This window comes from Setaria italica, chromosome I, assembly GCF_000263155.2.
Source record: "Setaria italica strain Yugu1 chromosome I, Setaria_italica_v2.0, whole genome shotgun sequence".
Taxonomy (NCBI): domain Eukaryota; kingdom Viridiplantae; phylum Streptophyta; class Magnoliopsida; order Poales; family Poaceae; genus Setaria; species Setaria italica.
The window spans coordinates 37,993,269-38,010,870 of NC_028450.1; the positions used below are offsets into that span (position 1 = coordinate 37,993,269).

The 17,602-nt window shown below is 48.2% G+C and overlaps 1 protein-coding gene across 1 annotated transcript; it reads left to right on the top strand.

Annotated features, from left to right (window-relative positions):
• Window positions 1–12,187: 12,187 nt before the first annotated feature.
• Window positions 12,188–14,495, top strand: LOC101780324 (transcription factor TCP14). Its single transcript, XM_004953802.3, has one exon. It carries the CDS (start codon window positions 12,846–12,848, stop codon window positions 14,055–14,057), a length of 1,212 nt encoding a protein of 403 aa, XP_004953859.1. The 5' UTR covers window positions 12,188–12,845; the 3' UTR covers window positions 14,058–14,495.
• Window positions 14,496–17,602: the final 3,107 nt, after the last annotated feature.

The following is a 17,602-nucleotide window of genomic DNA, read 5'->3' on the forward strand; positions in this document are numbered from 1 at the left end:
CACCGGTCGGGTTGTCCAAAGGCATGCACCTACCACACAGGATCACATCCACAAGATATCCGGCCAGACACATGGGGCCTCTGAATTGATAACCACAGACGCCAACACATGGCGATGTTCAGCTAAAGCTAGCACGTAGCATCTCTCCCCGTCAGAGGCCGGGTTTCATTTACGCGCGCATATTTTTGAGACACTGTTCTACTTGATGCCGATGTGTGCATAGTTGCGGGCACTGTAGTGGATTTGTAAGCTTACGAGCTCACGCGTCAAGGCTGAGACGTTTTTGCTAATGCCACAGCTAGTAGCCCAGGATACGAGGTAATAATGCATATTTTCATCTTTTTTAAAAAAAATAGGAATAGTCTAGAAACGCCAGGAAGGCCAGCGGCTAGCCCATCATCAAGATTAGGAGTGTTAATTTATGCCAGTCTGAGAGGGAGTTTCATGAAGAATTTTATGAGTATTAATTTATACCACATCACCAATTTTGCTGACTTGGCATGGTATATATGAGGAGAGAGAAGGATGAGTTTTATCATATGTGAGAGAAGTTTCATCCTCATAACACTTAACAGGTACAATTACCTAGTTTCTGATTTTGGTAACTGTATAATGAAACTATGTACTGAGACTAGCCTTAATCCAATTAAATAAATCCTGGCACGTCATGGGTGAATGGCTAGCTCGTCCAGAGTTGGAGTTGTTTCCTGAGAAAGAAAGATTATGGGCGGCGCGTCTGCAGTTAAGATGGCGCAGGGCGCCACATGCGCCTGTTTATTGGCCGTTGTGTTTGTGTCATTGGCAGTGGCAGCGCGCACGTATGGTCACAGTTTCTCTAGCTTGGTGACCGGAAAACAACACGTTCCCTCGGACAGCCGGATTCATTCTAGCCTAGGTGCATCAATTACAATCTCCAGATGTCAATGGTGTTACTGTAAACTGCTACAAGATCAAAATGAACAGTATGCCAGCCCGGGGTTCAGGGAACAGTTGGAGGAGCATGCTCTAATCTCTACTACTATACAGTAACAAACTGTGCGCATACAGAGTGCGTTGTACTAAGCATGAGACTCGAGAAGAAGAATCTTTGTGGACTTTTCTCTTTATCCTCTCTTACGTTTAGCTAAGGGCCTGTTTGGCTCCATGGTGTTAAAGTTTAACACCCGTCACATCGAATGTTTGGATGCTAATTAGGAGTATTAAACATAGACTAATTACAAAACTAATTGCACAGATGGAGTGTAATTCGTGAGACGAATCTATTAAGCCTAATTAGTCCATGATTTGACAATGTGGTGCTACAGTAACCATTTGCTAATGATGGATTAATTAGGCTTAATAGATTCGTCACGCGAATTAGCACAGGGTTCTGCAATTAGTTTTATAATTAGCTCATGTTTAGTTCTCCTAATTAGCATCCGAACATCCGATGTGACACTGTTAAAGTTTAGCACCTCGTATCCAAACACCCCCTAAGTATATAATAAACTAAAGGACGCAGGAACCACATTCCTGACATGGAACGGAAATATGCTCGGGTGAACGAAGCGGGTACAGAAGCAGCGCGTACAATTCAGCGCACGGCGCCACACGGGCCGCATCGATCCCAAGCTCCCAACTTGGTGCAGGCGTGCAGCGCGGCAACTACGTACGGGGTACGGCGCCGTTCGTCCGCGCGAGCGCAGGGGCAAGCTGCAGGTCTCTCGTCTCCGGGGCAGACCGCGTCTCCGGGTCAAATCAGTGCTCGGTGCAAGTATAGGAAGCGGAAGCCCCAGCGCCCAGGCGGGGTGGTCCGGTCCGGCCGGCCGGGGCGCGGAGGGGCAACGAAGACGCGTGCGCTTGCCTCATTGCCTGCGTTGCGCGTCGTCGTCGGATCGGAGGCACGCGCGCACCCTTCCCTCGGCGAGTGGGGTGGGGATCATTACCGGCCAGCCGGTTGACTCGGCGCCATCCACCTGCGCGCGCGCGGCACCCGTGGGAGGGCGCCCCGGCCCACCCGGCCGGGCGCGGGCGCGGCACGCACACATGCCGCTGGATCACGGGGCGCGGCGTCGTACGCCACCTGCTGGGCGGGCAACGGATTCTGTGGCCGCGCGCGAGATCGATCCCAATTCCCATCCAGGCGGCCGGCATCCAGCCGGAGCGCCGGTGGGAGTGCTTGGCGACGCGCCGGCCGGCCGGGCCACCCGGCCGGGGTGCTTCTCGTCACGTCTCTTTCGCCGTTTTCGCGGCGCCCCCCCCCCCCCCCCCCCCCCCCACCCCCACCCCCACCCCGCGCGCGCGCGGGGATCATCGATCGACCCCGGCCTCTGTTCGGCTGGCCGTGACGCCCCGGTCGCTTCGGCCGGTAGCTACTAGCTAGGGTGCCGAACGCTGGACGCCCACCGTACCTGACCTGACCCTGCAGTACTGTACTGATCTCACGTCCTCATCCTGTCATCCGCCGCGTGAGACGGAGAGGGGCTAGCTACTTTGTCTAGAGCACTGTAGTCTCATCAGTCAATGCGTACCTCTAGGACACTTCTTCTTCTGCGGATGATAACGAACCACTTGGCGATCGGCACGGTTTTTCTGTAGCGCCAAGCCGCCAAGTGAAGTCGGTCGATAACGATCGATGGGTTGCTTCTCTCTACTACGTGCAGGCCGGTGTGTACGTGCATGTTGTAGTTGTAGGGCAGATTCCAGAAATCGCTTGAGGACAGCGACTTGATGGCCTGATGGGGTACGGCCGGCCATGTTGGATGGATGGATAGGCCCCTGAATTTATGAGCTGCTCTGGATCATCGGACGCCCCCCATGCAAGACCACACACCTTTGCCAGGGGAAGCTAACCCACTATCAGGTGTGGCAGCAGGTGTCCGGGATAGGACCCCGCACCTAGCAGCTTGCCCAAATGTCGTCCCACTCTGGACCATCTCTCAAATGGAGAATGGTAAAGGCGAATAGGCGATCGACGTGAGCTATAAAAGAATATCCAATTGTTCGTGCAACGAGCTAGGTGACGACGGTAAACGGCCGGACAACCGCGCTGCGGTTTGCCTGCCCGGTAGATGAACTCAAAACAATTTGAAGGGGGCTGCTACTGAAACTTTTAGTTTTTTCAGTCAAGGGCCATCCGATCAAGATTCAACTATTCAAGTTCCATTCTTTCCTCTTGCTTAGGGCACCACACATCTTGATCACTCTCTCTTCCTCATTGTTTTTTTTTTGAGACGGAGGGAGTAAATGCTATTGATATCCCTATGAAACAACAAAGCACAAATGGTGGTATAATGATGGCTATATTCTCTAATAAGTTCACATCCAAAAAAGTATAATATTTGGCGAGATATGACCATAATAAGCGCTCTAAGAAATCCAAAAACAACACAAATTTCAAATTAAAGCTACTTTAGCACTGAACAATATAAAAAAGTAGGGTCTGCAATGAGATAATAGCAATCGCACCCAATCATTATATTGATATGCAATAATAATAACAATCTTAAAATAGTGTAACCACTTCAACTGGAGTGACGTGAAAGCTCACCAGTACCGAATTTAGCTAGTTTTTTTTTCTTTTGTCAAGGGGCTAATCATGCGCTTCTTTGAACCAACATGTACTGATAGTTATACTTCCAACTTCCAAGTAGCATTGCAATTCAAAAACCTTCGCGCACAAAATCGATGAAAAAATCAGCCTAAATTTCAAAATGCCGAACACCAGGTAACTATGATGTTTTCATATGGCTGCAGCCTACCAGCTGGTTCCTTTGTGGACATGAACGGGATCAGCGCAGGAACCGGGAAAAAGAAAACAAGAAGCTTCGAGTGGCGCCAAAGGAAGTTCCTGCCTCCAGGCAGCATGGTAAATGGCTAAATGCATGGAATTGTTGAGAGATCGAGGTCATGGAAGAGGAGCAAGACGAAGAGGGTCTCTAGCAACTTTTGCTACCATGCTAGCCTTGCTAGGGTGCTGCTGGAGCGTGCTGGTTAGCTGGTTACCGTCCGCAATAGGCGGGCTGGGCCCGCGAGGCAGGATGTGACTGGAGCCGGATGGCCCACATAGCGGGGTGACGTCAGGGAAAAGTGATTGATTGCCATGGCCTAGGGATCCAGGCGGGAAGATTCCAACTGTCTGTATGACGTGGCAAGGCCCATCCAATCCCAATCACCCTCCTACAGTCCTACGGCCCGGCCTACTACCTCTGTCTACCTGGTGGCTGCAGCTGCTGGTGACTCATGCCATGCATGAGCTATATCAGTGTTCGTCGATGAAATTTCATTCTGTTCTCCACTCGAGGCATATTCATAACTACTCCTGCCTGGTTATACCATATTCATAAGATCCTAGTATATATATACTGATTACCTAGATAGGCCAGATCAAATAATTTGTCGAGTCTTTATGAATTGAACGGTTTCATGTTTGTAGATAAGCATCACTCAAAACCATTGTGTGTAGGCTTAGCAAATAATGAGAGACATCAGATAATCATGGTGTGGTCAAAACTATAAAAATCAGCACGACATGTACTCCCTTCTGTTAGAAATAAGTGAGCCTGAAGTCCATCATTCCAAACTTTGACCACACATTACTTTTTATGTGTTGGGTTTCGTTGTTTGGAAGTGATATCCATAAACCTGGCTTGAGAAATAGTTTCATTAAAGTATATATTTGCTATATGTTATAGATATACAATGATAAAAGAGGTAGTGGTCAAAGTCTAAAATGGTTGACTTTAGGAAAGCCCAAAACGTCACTTACCAGTTTTTAGCAACAAAGTACAGTGTCGGGCTGACTAAAGCCGCACTATTTTTGAGTAGTGCGTTGGCGTGGTACGGCGCCGTTCCAATCTAACCAGCTCGTGTTCGTTGTTTTTTGTTGTTTTTTCGTTATCTGCCCATTCTGAGTTTATTCTTCTTTTTAATGTAATCGGCAGCTCTCCTGCCTGGTTCGTTTAAAAAAAAGCTGAACTATTATGCAACAACTAATAACCGGGCAAAACTAATTTTCTTTGTGCATTTTATTAGAAAAAAGGAAAGAAATTCTTTGTGCATGGATTAATATTTAATTTCAAAAATTAAGATTTTAAATTTATTAGGAATAATAAAATACTCTTTACAACAGATTAGATTGACCTTGAGTTTGCCGACGCACATCATGGGCACAATGTCTCCACATAACGTTTCGATTCAGAAATACTTGACCAATTTGATTTTCACTCGGTAAGGCCATAGCAATTGCTATTGTATTAAAGACTTTCCTTCCTGAAACTTGATAGCCCATCCGTAGGGAGTTCCATGCTGGACGTTCAGTAGAGAGATTAGATAGCAGCAAAAAAATTAAATAAAGAAAAAAACAGTCATGCATGTATGGGGATAAGAAATGAACTGTAGCTTCTCTTATGTGTGCTTTGACTGGATGACTCGATTGATATTATATTATAATAGTCTGCCAAATGCTTATCTTTCACCTTCTATATAAATAATGTATCAAATTGTCTGTAGACAGAAAAGCTGCAGTAGGGTTGGATCTGTCTCTTTCATGATTTCTGTTCTGCATGCTTGTGAACAAGATAGACATATCTTGTTGCTGGTTTCTCCCAAGTCTGAATAGTTAGTCAATTAAAAGCAGAGTTTGCAAAACATCAGTAAAATACAAATAAAACTAAGACAGAGAATCGATTCATGGCACAGTCCATTAACAAGCATGTGGACGCTGAATTGCATATGCATGAGGTGCCATAATGTATTCATCAACATGTTGGGGAAGCCTCAGCCCATCGAGTCGAGGATCGCCGTAGGGGCAGAGGGATGAGCCTTCTCTCAGGAATCCACAAATGATCGGGCATGCATTTTTGCCCCCAACAAAAATTTTGACTAATAATATGGCTGCCAAGCAACTATGACATCTGAGCCTAGATAATTAACATAGAAAATGAGATGCATAGAACTTAATAAATGGAATAAAGTTTCTAAATTTTTTTTTAATATTTTGGAATGTGTTCATTATATTCACTCTTTTCTATAATAAAAAAAACTGTCTAGAGCACCGATACAGTCTCTATGATAGCACTGTAACCAACTATTCATATCAAGAACAAATATGTTTTTTTGAAAGCAAAGCAACTGTATATTAAGGGAAGTACTATTCAAAATGACAGTGGTATCGACCTTGTGTTGTAAATGTACACACCTGTTATATAAAACACGCACAGAAGACCATGCGGAAATAAGCTAGCGACGGGATCATCATAATATAGTTCAGTGATGTCAGATTAATTAATGGAAGACCCTCCCTTTCAGAAACCATAATCATTAACATGCCACAAATTGCAGCTCTGCATAGGCCATTTTAAAATTGATTTGATAAGATTATCTATACATGTCACAATATACCGTAACTAGGACAGCCAGTATTTTATATGCACACTCTAATTAGTACCTTGGCACGCATTAACAAACCTGATCATTTGTTTGGTTAGCTTCTCAATCATTTGATATCAGAAGTTCATGCTTTATTTTATTCCGATGCCTCCATTGATCACATAGCGAATATTTTCTTTGATAGCTTGACAATTGCGGACACCTTTGCTTTCAGCAGTATCTGTACATATGCCTCTTCTACATGCAAGTTGATTCTTTTTTTTTTTAGAAAAGAGGATCTTTTTGGGTCAGTTCTTTAAAACCACAATGTTCTAAGGACTATACATAAATGACAACAGTATTTATACCCATGACTAGCTTGATAATAGTCAGGTGGATGCCAATTTCTCTGTGTATTTTGCTATTTCTTATACTATAGTTCTAGTTTGTGAAAAATAGAAAATTTAACTCACACGCTATGTGCTTAAAACAAATTGTTGGTAATGCTGCCGTGGTTAGTGCATATATATAGTTATGAAAACAAAACTGTCCCTAGTTCAATTTGTGGGAACAATAATAATGGATAATGGATTGATAATTACCACCCTAGTTCAAGTCATATATCCAAATTTAACTTGGTGACTTTCGCTTTCTTAAGTTAGAAATAACTAGTTTCTCTTAATCTTGTTTTGAAAAATTACCATGCTCTTGACCTATATGTACGTGTGTGAGGGAGACGATTACTGCAAGATGCTCTTTCGTTTGCCTAGATTTTATTTTATAGTAGTGGTACACATTTTGCATGCATGTGAAAGATCCTCCACTAGCTCACAATTTCAGGCTCCTCCTCCTGCTTAATGCATCTTAACCTGTCCATTTGCACTCTTTCATGGTTCCTACCTCGGAGGTGCTTGACCCAAGTCACTCAACCTTATACTGTGCCACAAACCCACCTTGTTGCTAGGTCTCAAAAAGCTGAGGACTGGCCTGTGCTCTCCACTCTTTTCTACCCCTTTATTCACATAGTGATCCCATATTCAACCCTTTAGGTATTTGGCACTTGGTGTCATCCAACTTTAAACAGAAGAAAAGTGGATTATTGCTATATGTACCAAATGTGATGGGATATGTGCTGAGTATTAGTGCCAAAAGGTGACGTCTGCATGTAGATCATACCCCAAGCGTGCAATGTTGCTGGCTTTTGTACTGTTCCAAATTAATATGCAATATTTTGATAGAACTGTGTGCATGCATACAAAAGGTTGTGCGTGGCTGAGCTGCACTGGAAAGAAGAGATGCACGAAAAGGAAAGGCTGAGTACTTGTTGGAGCATTGTTGTCTGTCTTACCTGTAACAACCAACAACTTTTGCTTTTATCATTCATCCATGTGTTAGCCCCTATTACATAATAATAACCTAATGCTGATGAGCAGCGATGGTTTTGTTCACCAGTTTGAACACTGGGGCATGGGGATCACACTCCCTGTTACATGGACCCGGTTCAAGGATTATATATACAAGAGGTAATACATGTGGTTGGTAATAGATGTATTTCTTCCAACACTGTACTAAGCAATTTCTAATAACTGAATGGAGCAATGATAGTGCTGAAGTCGTTTCACTCGTAAAGAATACGACACAAACAGAAACTGCATTTGTAATTTTGTATATATGTAAAACAAATCATGAGTACTTGTTCAGTAAGAATGCCTTCTGATTAGTCACATCCACCTTAATCAAATCTCCTCCACCAAAGGGAGCATTCAAGAGGTTTCTTGTGTATCTCATTGAGCTTTTTATTTAAATACTACGGTAACATATAAAATTGATACTGCTGATTCTTTAAAATTAAAGATCAATATCCGTGTAACATATATCACCAAGCACGCACAAACCCATCAGCACTTCAGCAATATACCTTGAGAATCATTTGCCTTATTACTTCTTTTACTGAAAAAATTAAACATAATGCGACAGGGTTAAATTTATTTGAAATAGATCATCTAAGTACAAATTCCAGTGCGTACAAAGTAATGTCCACTGTATTTAGTGATCACTATAGAGTGCAAGTGTTGGAACACCTACTTGAAGAATATTCCACCAGAAAAAAGAAATAACATGAAGAAAGGAAAACAGGGAGCTGGAAGACAACTCTGTACTATTTGCCTGCTTATAACAGAAACACCAGCTGGTCATATTTGGTAATTTTTATTGATTCAATGTGGACAAGAAAAAGGAGAGAGAAACATCAGTCAATGCAAAAGGTGCTGATTTTTTGGGTGATTTCTATCTACCTATGGTCCTATCCCTCCCATCCATCTTCCCATCACCGATCTTGTGATCATGTGATGTATATATTGTTGTGGCAAACACAGTTGACAGGAAGGTGAGAGAGATGAACTAGGCCCACTTCAGAGAATGGTCGGAGAGGAAAAAGATTGGGATTTGGCAGGCTCTTGGTTGGGGCCCTTCGGAAAGTTTTAAAAATGAAGTTGCAATTGTTTTATGTCACTAGACGACATGATGTTGCTGGAACTTGGTCAGGGTGGTAATTAAATCGCTTCCAACAAGGAAGAATGAAAGGAACGTTTAGGGGGCCTTAATCTATCGAGCCATATATTGGACTGCCCCTCAAGAAATGATTAGAATTAAATGATCGAACTCTTTTGATGGACTGGGTTTGGTTTCATTTAGAAAGCGATAAGAACTCATCAAGCGTCACTTGCTGCATGATGTAGGCCTTGCTATATATTGAGAAAAAGGACATTGTTTGAGATAGCCGCTCTATGTTAGGCTATTCATTTATATGTTGAAATAATGTTGGTTTTGTAAGTAGAATGTTTCGCCTATTATGTCGCTAATTTTTAGAGTTACTTATTAGATAAGATATAGTGTTCTAACAGCGGGATAACATTTGGTGGAGAGCTCCTGGCCGCTATAGCGGACTATAACACAACACAGCTACATCTCACGATTTAGTACAACGCTATCGTGACGGAAGTTGGCGGTAGCCGCTATAGCCCGCTATTTAAAACACATGAAGATTGCTATGAAAGATGGAGCCGATTGAAGTACATAAATAGACATGAAGATACGCACCGGATGTGGTGGTTTTGGAGTTCTTCAGTGATAATAGTGGATGTTTAACAATATGCGGGTTTACTGCAGGAACACTATCGGAAACCTCTAATTTGCCGAGTGTTTTTATGTTTGCCGAGTGCATTCTCTTTGCCGAGTGCTATGCGAAAAACACTTAGCAAAATAATTACACCTTGGTTTGTTGAGTGTTTTCTTTTTTTGCACTCAGCAAACAAAGAGTTTGCCGAATATTTTCTTTTTTGCACTCGGCAAAAAAAAAGGAGAAGAAAAAAATGAAAAAAACTTTGCCGAGTGCCTCCGATCTGGGACACTCGGCAAACAAAAAATATCCTATTAACCCCAGCGCCCCCACGCACCCCTCCAGTCCCCAGTGCCCCCACCCACCCCTCCCATCCGGATCCACCCTGTTGCTGCCTCCTCTCGCCGGCGCCGCCCCAGATCCGCCCCGCCGCCGCCTCCTCTCGCTGGTGCCGCCACGGATCCGCCGCCTCCCTCCTCTCTAGGGGCGGTGCCCCTCCCCTCCTCCCACGGGGCATGCGCGGATCGAGGGCAGCGTCCTTAGTGCGAGCGTGCGGCACGGCACGGAGGGAGGAACGGCCGGGCCCCGCGAGCTATGCATGCAGCAGCGGCCCGGCGGTGGCGGAGCGGCGTGGCTCCAGGGCGATGCCAACGGTGATGCGCGGGTGAGGCCGCTCACAGGCAGAGGGAGCTCCATGGCCCGGCGTATGCGAGGCGGGTGGTGGCGGCGGGGCAGCGGTGGGCCTTGGCGAGCCTCGCCCACGGCGGATCCAGGTGGCGGCGAGCCTGGCGAGGGAGCTGGTGTTGGCGGCGGCCGGTGGTGGCGTGTGATGGTGGTAATTTGTTTTTTTATTTTTTTGCGGAAAATGTTTGCCGAGTCTTTGCCGAGTGCCTGACGAAAAACACTCGGCAAAGTTAGTTTGCCATGAAAATTTTTGCCGTGTGCCCTTTGCCGAGTGTTACACTTGGCAAAAGGTTCGCTGAGTGTTTTAGTGGCTTTGCCGTGTGCCTAGCTCCTGTTTCCGGTAGTGGAAGCAATAAGTCATAATCCCTTTTATTTCTTATATCATAATCACAGCTCAGAGCTAATTGGATGTGATAATATTAACCAATACGTGTGCATCAAGCATTGTACATAATCCCTCTGTTCCAAAACAAGTCATTCTGGATTCAAAATCTGTCCTGAAAAAATAATTCATTTTACAACAAGCAAGGTCATTTTACCTTCTTGGTAATCCATCCTAAAATTCCTTTAACTTTCTTGGTTAAAAATCTGTCATGAAAAACAATTCATTATATTTTACCCATTTTTCCATGTGCATTTTCAGTTGGTGAAGTTGGATGAAACCACAAAAAATTACATATGTGTACTTCCTCTATTTAAAATTGCAAGGTTCATTTTGTTTCGTTACAAGAAGCTTTGAACAATAATTACTCCATTGTCACATAATTTATGACATAAAGCTGATGTCATTACATCTATATTCAAAAGTACTTATCACATAAATAAAAATATTAATAAAGTAATTGTTGGTTAAAGTCTTGTCCTAACGAAACAAAATACCCTTGGTATAAAAATGGAGAGAGTACAACAATATATAGCTAGGCCTTTTTATTAAAAACATATTACCATAAAATTCAGAGCCAAAGCTTTACAGAGTAGGCATAAATTCCTTTTTGTTGTTGCTTTTTATGTAGCAGTCCTGTTTCGGTTTATCCAACTCCTAGCCCAAGTGGACTAGTGGAGGAGTATATACGACATATGAAGGCAATACGGAATGGTGGTGTAAGTGCACCAAGTCCATGGCAGCAGAAACTAGGGCACCACGAATTCTAAGGCTGGCAAACAAAGGAGGGAGCAAAGGCTAATATATACAAAAGGCAATAGAATGATTACTTATTGAGCTGGCCCTACTTTATTATCTCTCTTTGCTGTTGTTGCTCCCATATTTTTTTTCCAAAGTAAATATATTCTTTTAGCGACCACCTTTCATTATTCCTAGAGAAGATATGCAGTACTATATATGAATACACGCCCTCGTTCGCAAAATAATCTGCAATCTAAGCACAAAAGCCTTAAACAGATATCCGGATCAGTTCAACAAACATAAACATGATGAAATATGGACAACAACTGTGAAACAAAAAGGTTACCAGGACCCAAAAGAAAAAAAAATGTTGCTGAAGATCTACCTTGTGTATTTTGACTTGGAGAGTGGCGGCTACAGTGTGCAGTGCGTTGCAGTCTTTGGGGATTGAATGATAAAGAGCAACGCACGTGGAGTCTGAGCCACTGACTGCCTCTTCACAGTTCAAAGATTTTCCTTTTGCCCGAAAAAGAATAAAAAAGAAGATCGGAGCAGAAAAAAGAAACACATTTCAAACAGCAAAAGGACCAGGGGGAGAAATTAGGGGACGTACTGAGGGAGGGTGATGAGCCCATCCGCAAAGGAAGACTCGCTTTCCATTTGCATGAGTTAATCCGCAGCACAACGCTAGCTTGCTTCCATGAGAGATGAGAGAGAGAATAGTGGCGTGGCATTCTTTTGCTGGTTAGATGGGAGATTCGTCTGTTAGCATCAGGAGAACATACCATGTTACGTTCTGCCACAGTACTGATGCACACTGTGCATGGGATTAGCTAGCTAGGTGAACCTAATAATTTCCCTCTTCCCCCCTCCTCCGCCTTATCCTCCTCCTCTCAATCGCCACCAGCTAGTCTCCGTCTATGTACACTCGTGTAGCAGCAGAGTCTGCTAGCGGGTCTCTTTCTCACTCTTTCTCCAGCTCCTCTCTCTCTCCCCCCTCTCTCTCCGAGCACCAGGAATCCATTTAATCCGTCCACCTCTCTCCTCCAGTCCTACAAAGTACACCATCTTCTTCCGGCGGCCGCCTTCCTCCCCCTCTCCTCTGGCCTGGCCTCCTCCTAGCTAGGGTCATCTGCTCCTGCTTCCTCTCTCTCTCTCTCCCCCCCTGAAATCACAGATGAAGCACACCAAAAGGCCATAAAATAGTGCGTGTGATCTCCCACACGCACACACAAACACAAGCTCGCCACCCTCCTTCCATCCATCCATCACACATCTTCTCTGTCATCATATCATATGAGCAAGGATTCTTTCCAACCTACAATCTTCTTTCCCTGATAGCTAGCCGGCCAGCTCTTTCTTGGACTCTCTCTTCTTCTTCTCTCCCTACCACCACACCACACCTAACCTTCTCGAGCTAGACCCACACCAGGGAGAGAAGAGGCTGGAGACATCAAATCCGTTCCGCTCTCTTCCAAACAACTAACCACTCCACCATTTACCCGGCTAAAAAATATACGCGCCAAGATATATACTTCTATCTGGTGTATATATACCATGGCTTAATTCACCATGGACGTCGCCGGTGACGGCGGAGGCGGCCGCCGCCCCAACTTCCCCCTGCAGCTCCTCGAGAAGAAGGAGGAGCAGCCATGCTCCAGCTCGGCTGCGGTGGGTACGTCGGCGGGCGGCAACGGGAATGGATCGGGGGCCGCAGGAGGCGGCGAGGTGCAGGTGCGGAAGGCGGCGCCCAAGCGGAGCTCGACCAAGGACCGGCACACCAAGGTGGAAGGCAGGGGCCGGCGCATCCGGATGCCGGCGCTGTGCGCGGCGCGGGTGTTCCAGCTGACGCGGGAGCTGGGCCACAAGACGGACGGCGAGACCATCGAGTGGCTGCTGCAGCAGGCCGAGCCGGCGGTGATCGCGGCCACCGGCACCGGCACCATCCCGGCCAACTTCACCTCCCTCAACATCTCCCTCCGCTCCTCGGGCTCCTCCTTCTCCACCCCGGCTCACCTCCGCGCCGCCTTGCCTAGCCCCGCTGCCGCCGCCCGGTTCGGCCGTGACGCGTGGGACCGGGTTGTCGGCCTGGGCTTCCCTTCGGAGGGCCCGGCCTCGTCGTCATCGTCGCCGTCCCCGCTGTTGCTTAACTTCCACTCGGGCAGCGTCGGCCTCGACGTGCAGCCGTCGCCGTCCGCCGCCGCCGCCGACATCTCAAGGAAGAGGCGGTGGGAGCAAGAAATGCAGCAGCAAGCGCAGGCGCAGCAACAACAGCAGCAGCAGCAGGCGCAGCAATATCAGCAGCAGATGGCGGGGTACACGCAGAGCCAAATGCCGGGAACCGTGTGGATGGTGCCGAGCAACAACACGCAGGGTGGGGCTCCTTCCGGCGGCGGCGGCGGCAGCGGTGGAGGAGGCAGTGGCGAGTCCATCTGGACGTTCCCGCAGATGGGCAGCGCCGCCGCCGCGGCCGCCGTGTACCGGGGGAGCGTGCCGAGCGGGCTACATTTCATGAACTTCCCTGCACCGGTGGCGCTGCTTCCCGGCCAGCAGCTGGGGCTCGGCCCCGTGGGCAGCAGCGGCGGCGCCGGCGCCGGCGGAGGCGGAGGCGAGGGCCACATGGGGATCCTCGCCGCCCTCAATGCGTACCGGACACAGGCAGCGACGGATCCCGGAGCAGGCCAGGGCGGAGGAAGTGGAGGAGGAGGAGGGTCTGGCCAGCAGCAACACGGCGGCGGCCGCGGCGAGCGGCAGCATGAGAGCATGAGCACCAGCGACTCGTAGCCGACAGGGGTCTCCGAGGATCGCATGCATGGCTCTGGTGTGGCTTTGATCAGTTCTTTGTCTTGGTTTCATTTTCTTTCCCCTTTCTTTTTTGTGGTTTCCTTCCTCCCTCCTCCTAGCTAGACACCCCTGCGAGGATTACGCGCTTAGCTCCATTCCATGGCATGCGATAGGAGATCAGCCGCCATCATCCTAACGTGAGCTGTGCTTGTGGCCTGTGAGTGAGAGAGCGAGGTGTGTGTCATGCTGGGAAGAAGAGAGCAGGGAAACGCATGCAGCAGCAGCAGCAGCAGAGAGATTGTTCATTTTGTTCTTTAGCTTTAGGGTTTGCATTGATCAAGTGCGAGCAGAAGAGATTTTTATGAAGCATGGCACCATTCATCTGCCGTGATGGTTCAATTTTTTTTTCTCATCCAACAATCAGTTCTAGATGCTATAGTTCGACGCCACTCGAGCTCTCTTCCATTTTGCAGACTTGAGTATTAACTAGTTCGTTGCTTAATTATATATATATATATATAGTATTCTGCTAAATAATATCTTTTCACTAGTAAAGTAGTAATTAACCTCATGATGGAGGTGTTTGAGCAAGTACTGCTAGCTAGGGTTTCTGATACGGCGGCCGGCTGGTTGACATCATTCGTTTTCTGCTACATCTGCGGCCATCTTAAATTAGCCCTGATCACGGAATAAAATGTGGAACAGAGGTTGGTTGGGAGCGTACAAACATGTCCCAAAACTAGTGATTAGGCAGCAGCAGCAGGCGGACGGCGACGGGCGATCGATCGGCGCGGAAATGAGAGGCAGCGGCGACGACCGAGGCGAGGCTGTCCAGCCAGTCCAGTCCAGCTGCGCGGGCGTAGGTTTTTGTCATCTGATGAGCCAACAATCTGCAGGGGCGCCACGCTAGCAACCAACCGGCGCCGATCGATCCAGGACCACGGCCACAGGAGAGAGAAAGAGAGGGGAACCGATGGGGAAAAGAGAGAGAGAAAGGGTGAGTAGCTGCTGCTACTACTTGACTGGGAGACAGATGGAGTCGTAGCAAAGGCGAGGCAGCGGCAGCGCGCGCGGAGACCGACGTCGCGCTGGCGCGGACTCGAGTCCAACAGTGCCGACGAGACAGCGTAGAGGCCGCATTTTCCTTCTTTATTTATTGGAGCCGTCTGTCAATGATACACGCGCGCGCGCGCGTTGTATGTGGCGCGGTCGGGTCGGTCGCCCCCGCCCGGCGGCCGCCAACTCTCGCACACCAACCGCGCCGTGCCAGATGCCAAGCCAGGCGCAACGGCTCGGAGCAATGTTCCGCTACAGCCACCGCCACGGCGCCCCGGCCCGCGCGGCTACAAGCGGCAGCGACCACCGAGCAGGCGGCCGGGGCCTTGCACTGTCGCCGGCCACCTCCGATCCCAAGTCCGCGCGCCCGGCCAGGAGGATGCCCCTCTCCAGCCGGCGTCACGGCGTCATCCCGACCCCTGGACTGCGTGCTCGCGCTGTGTATGTGTCATCAGTACGTGCAGGGGACGGCCACGGCGGCCGGCCCCAGCCGAGCCTGCCGCTGGCCAATGTACCCATCCAAATAAAGCAAGCGAGCAGGAAGCCAGGCAGGGGGGGGTGGCGCGCGCGCGCGCGTACGTGGTCCTGCGCTGCGCTCCAGGGTTGCCGTCTTGGTCGATGCTCGGACGTGGTTTCCCCGATCGCATGTGCGAGCCCTTTCCATATCCATGTCTCGCGGGCTTGTTTCCTTGCTGCTGCGTGCTGGGGGGCCAGGTCGTAGTAGTAGCTGGTTGGTGGTTGGCACGTACTATGCCGCTGGCGCTCGCGCGCTATGGTCTCTACGGGTGGTGGATCGGATGGGCGCATGCCTTGCCGGCGCGCGTCGTGATGAGCGCGTGTGTGTGCGACGACGACCTGAATTTCTGAGTTCCCGTGGAGGGATTGGCCGGCCGGGCCGTCTCCCCGTGTAGGAGGACGGCACGCGGCATGCGCGAGACAGGTAGCCGCTAGCTCCGAGCAGAGCCACCGATCCCCGGGCTTGTGCGTGCGCTCGACCGATCGGTCGCTGACAGATGAGCTGTAGCTGCATATGAGCTTGTCGCGGCGATCTGCAGCTGGATGGAGCTGCCGGGAACAGCCTCTGAGCCACTGATTAGACCGTCGTGTAGCGTTACGTACTAGTGGCAATTTAAGTTGGACGCGTCGTACGTACTACTGAGCTTAGCTTAGCCTAGCCTGCTGCACTGCACGTAATCTGCTGAGTGTGTGTTCAGCTGGGCTCGTGTGCCAGTGAAGTGAGGCACGGTAGTGAGCTCCAACAAGCTAGCCGCTGCTGGGGTGGACACACGTGAGTGGGCTACGTTATTGTTCTGGGACTGGGCACACACGTGTCAGTGACGGGCGCGGCATGATAAGGTTGCGAGGCAGACTGCGCGCGGTCAGCACAGTGCCCCCAGCTGCGCATGCATATATGCCGAGTCCAGTAGGAAAAGAGGGGATGAGGCCAACGCCGTGCTGGAGGCGCTGTCGGTTGTTCTCTGTGCCTTATTGGAGCCGTCACATGTTGAGCTGATTGGGTGCATTAAGTAGCAGCAGCGCCCTCCCACCCTAAACACATGTGCCCTTGTCCTGTTTGGGCGCTGCATGCACATCGAGAGAGGCTCTGGAGTCTGATCGATCGATCGATCGATCCGGAATTAAACACAAGCGTACATGCGTGAACACAGGCTTAGCATGCAACAGTACTGTTGTTGTTTACCTATTAGCCGTCTCTTTCCTCGCTCCTTATTAGCTTACCACACACCGGCCAGTACTCTCTCTCTCTCTCTCTCTCTCTCTCTCTCTCTCTCACACACACACACACACACACACACACACACACACACACACACACACACACACACACAACAGAGACCGGTTAGGGGAACATATGTTTTTGGTGGACGCAACGCAAAGCAAATGCAAATCATTCAAAGCTCAAACTCCTTCCCGTGTGTGTCTAGTTGTCTCCCCGGCCGGTCTGGTCTGTCTTTATCACTCTACTGCCCACTCCAAAAGCTCAAGTTAAGGTGTAACAACAAGGAGATGGCTTGAAAACAGAAAGAAAAAGTTAATGCACAGACTAAAAACTTCTGTATATATGACTGTGTTCAACTGTTCATGATTAGTAGTGTAGGGGCATGCGAAAACACAGTTTGCGGTGCATGCATGTGCCATCAGTGGAACCTGCTTACCTCATTACCTCGTCATTATATTTTTGCTGCAATAGATTATACACAACGACGTACATGCATGTATTTCAGCGACTAGATATAGTATGAATATTGGTGAGGCATGAACTTTTGAAAACGAGGGCTCTCATTTTGACTTCGCTTTTGTCAGGGCTGCGCGCATTCTTCTTTTCAAAAGATAGCTGTGTGTATGCGTGGTTGTCGAGGTGACAGCAAAATTACAAGGAATTCATAGGGATCATGATCAGTGTAAAGTGGCGGCAACTAACTCATCGCACTGCATCGGTTTCTTCACTAGCTACAGGCTATTCCTTTTTA

What these genes read in the sequence shown, in the direction of transcription:
- LOC101780324 (XM_004953802.3), top strand. Translation starts at nt 12,846, where the DNA reads ATGGACGTCGCCGGTGACGGCGGAGGCGGCCGCCGCCCCAACTTCCCC.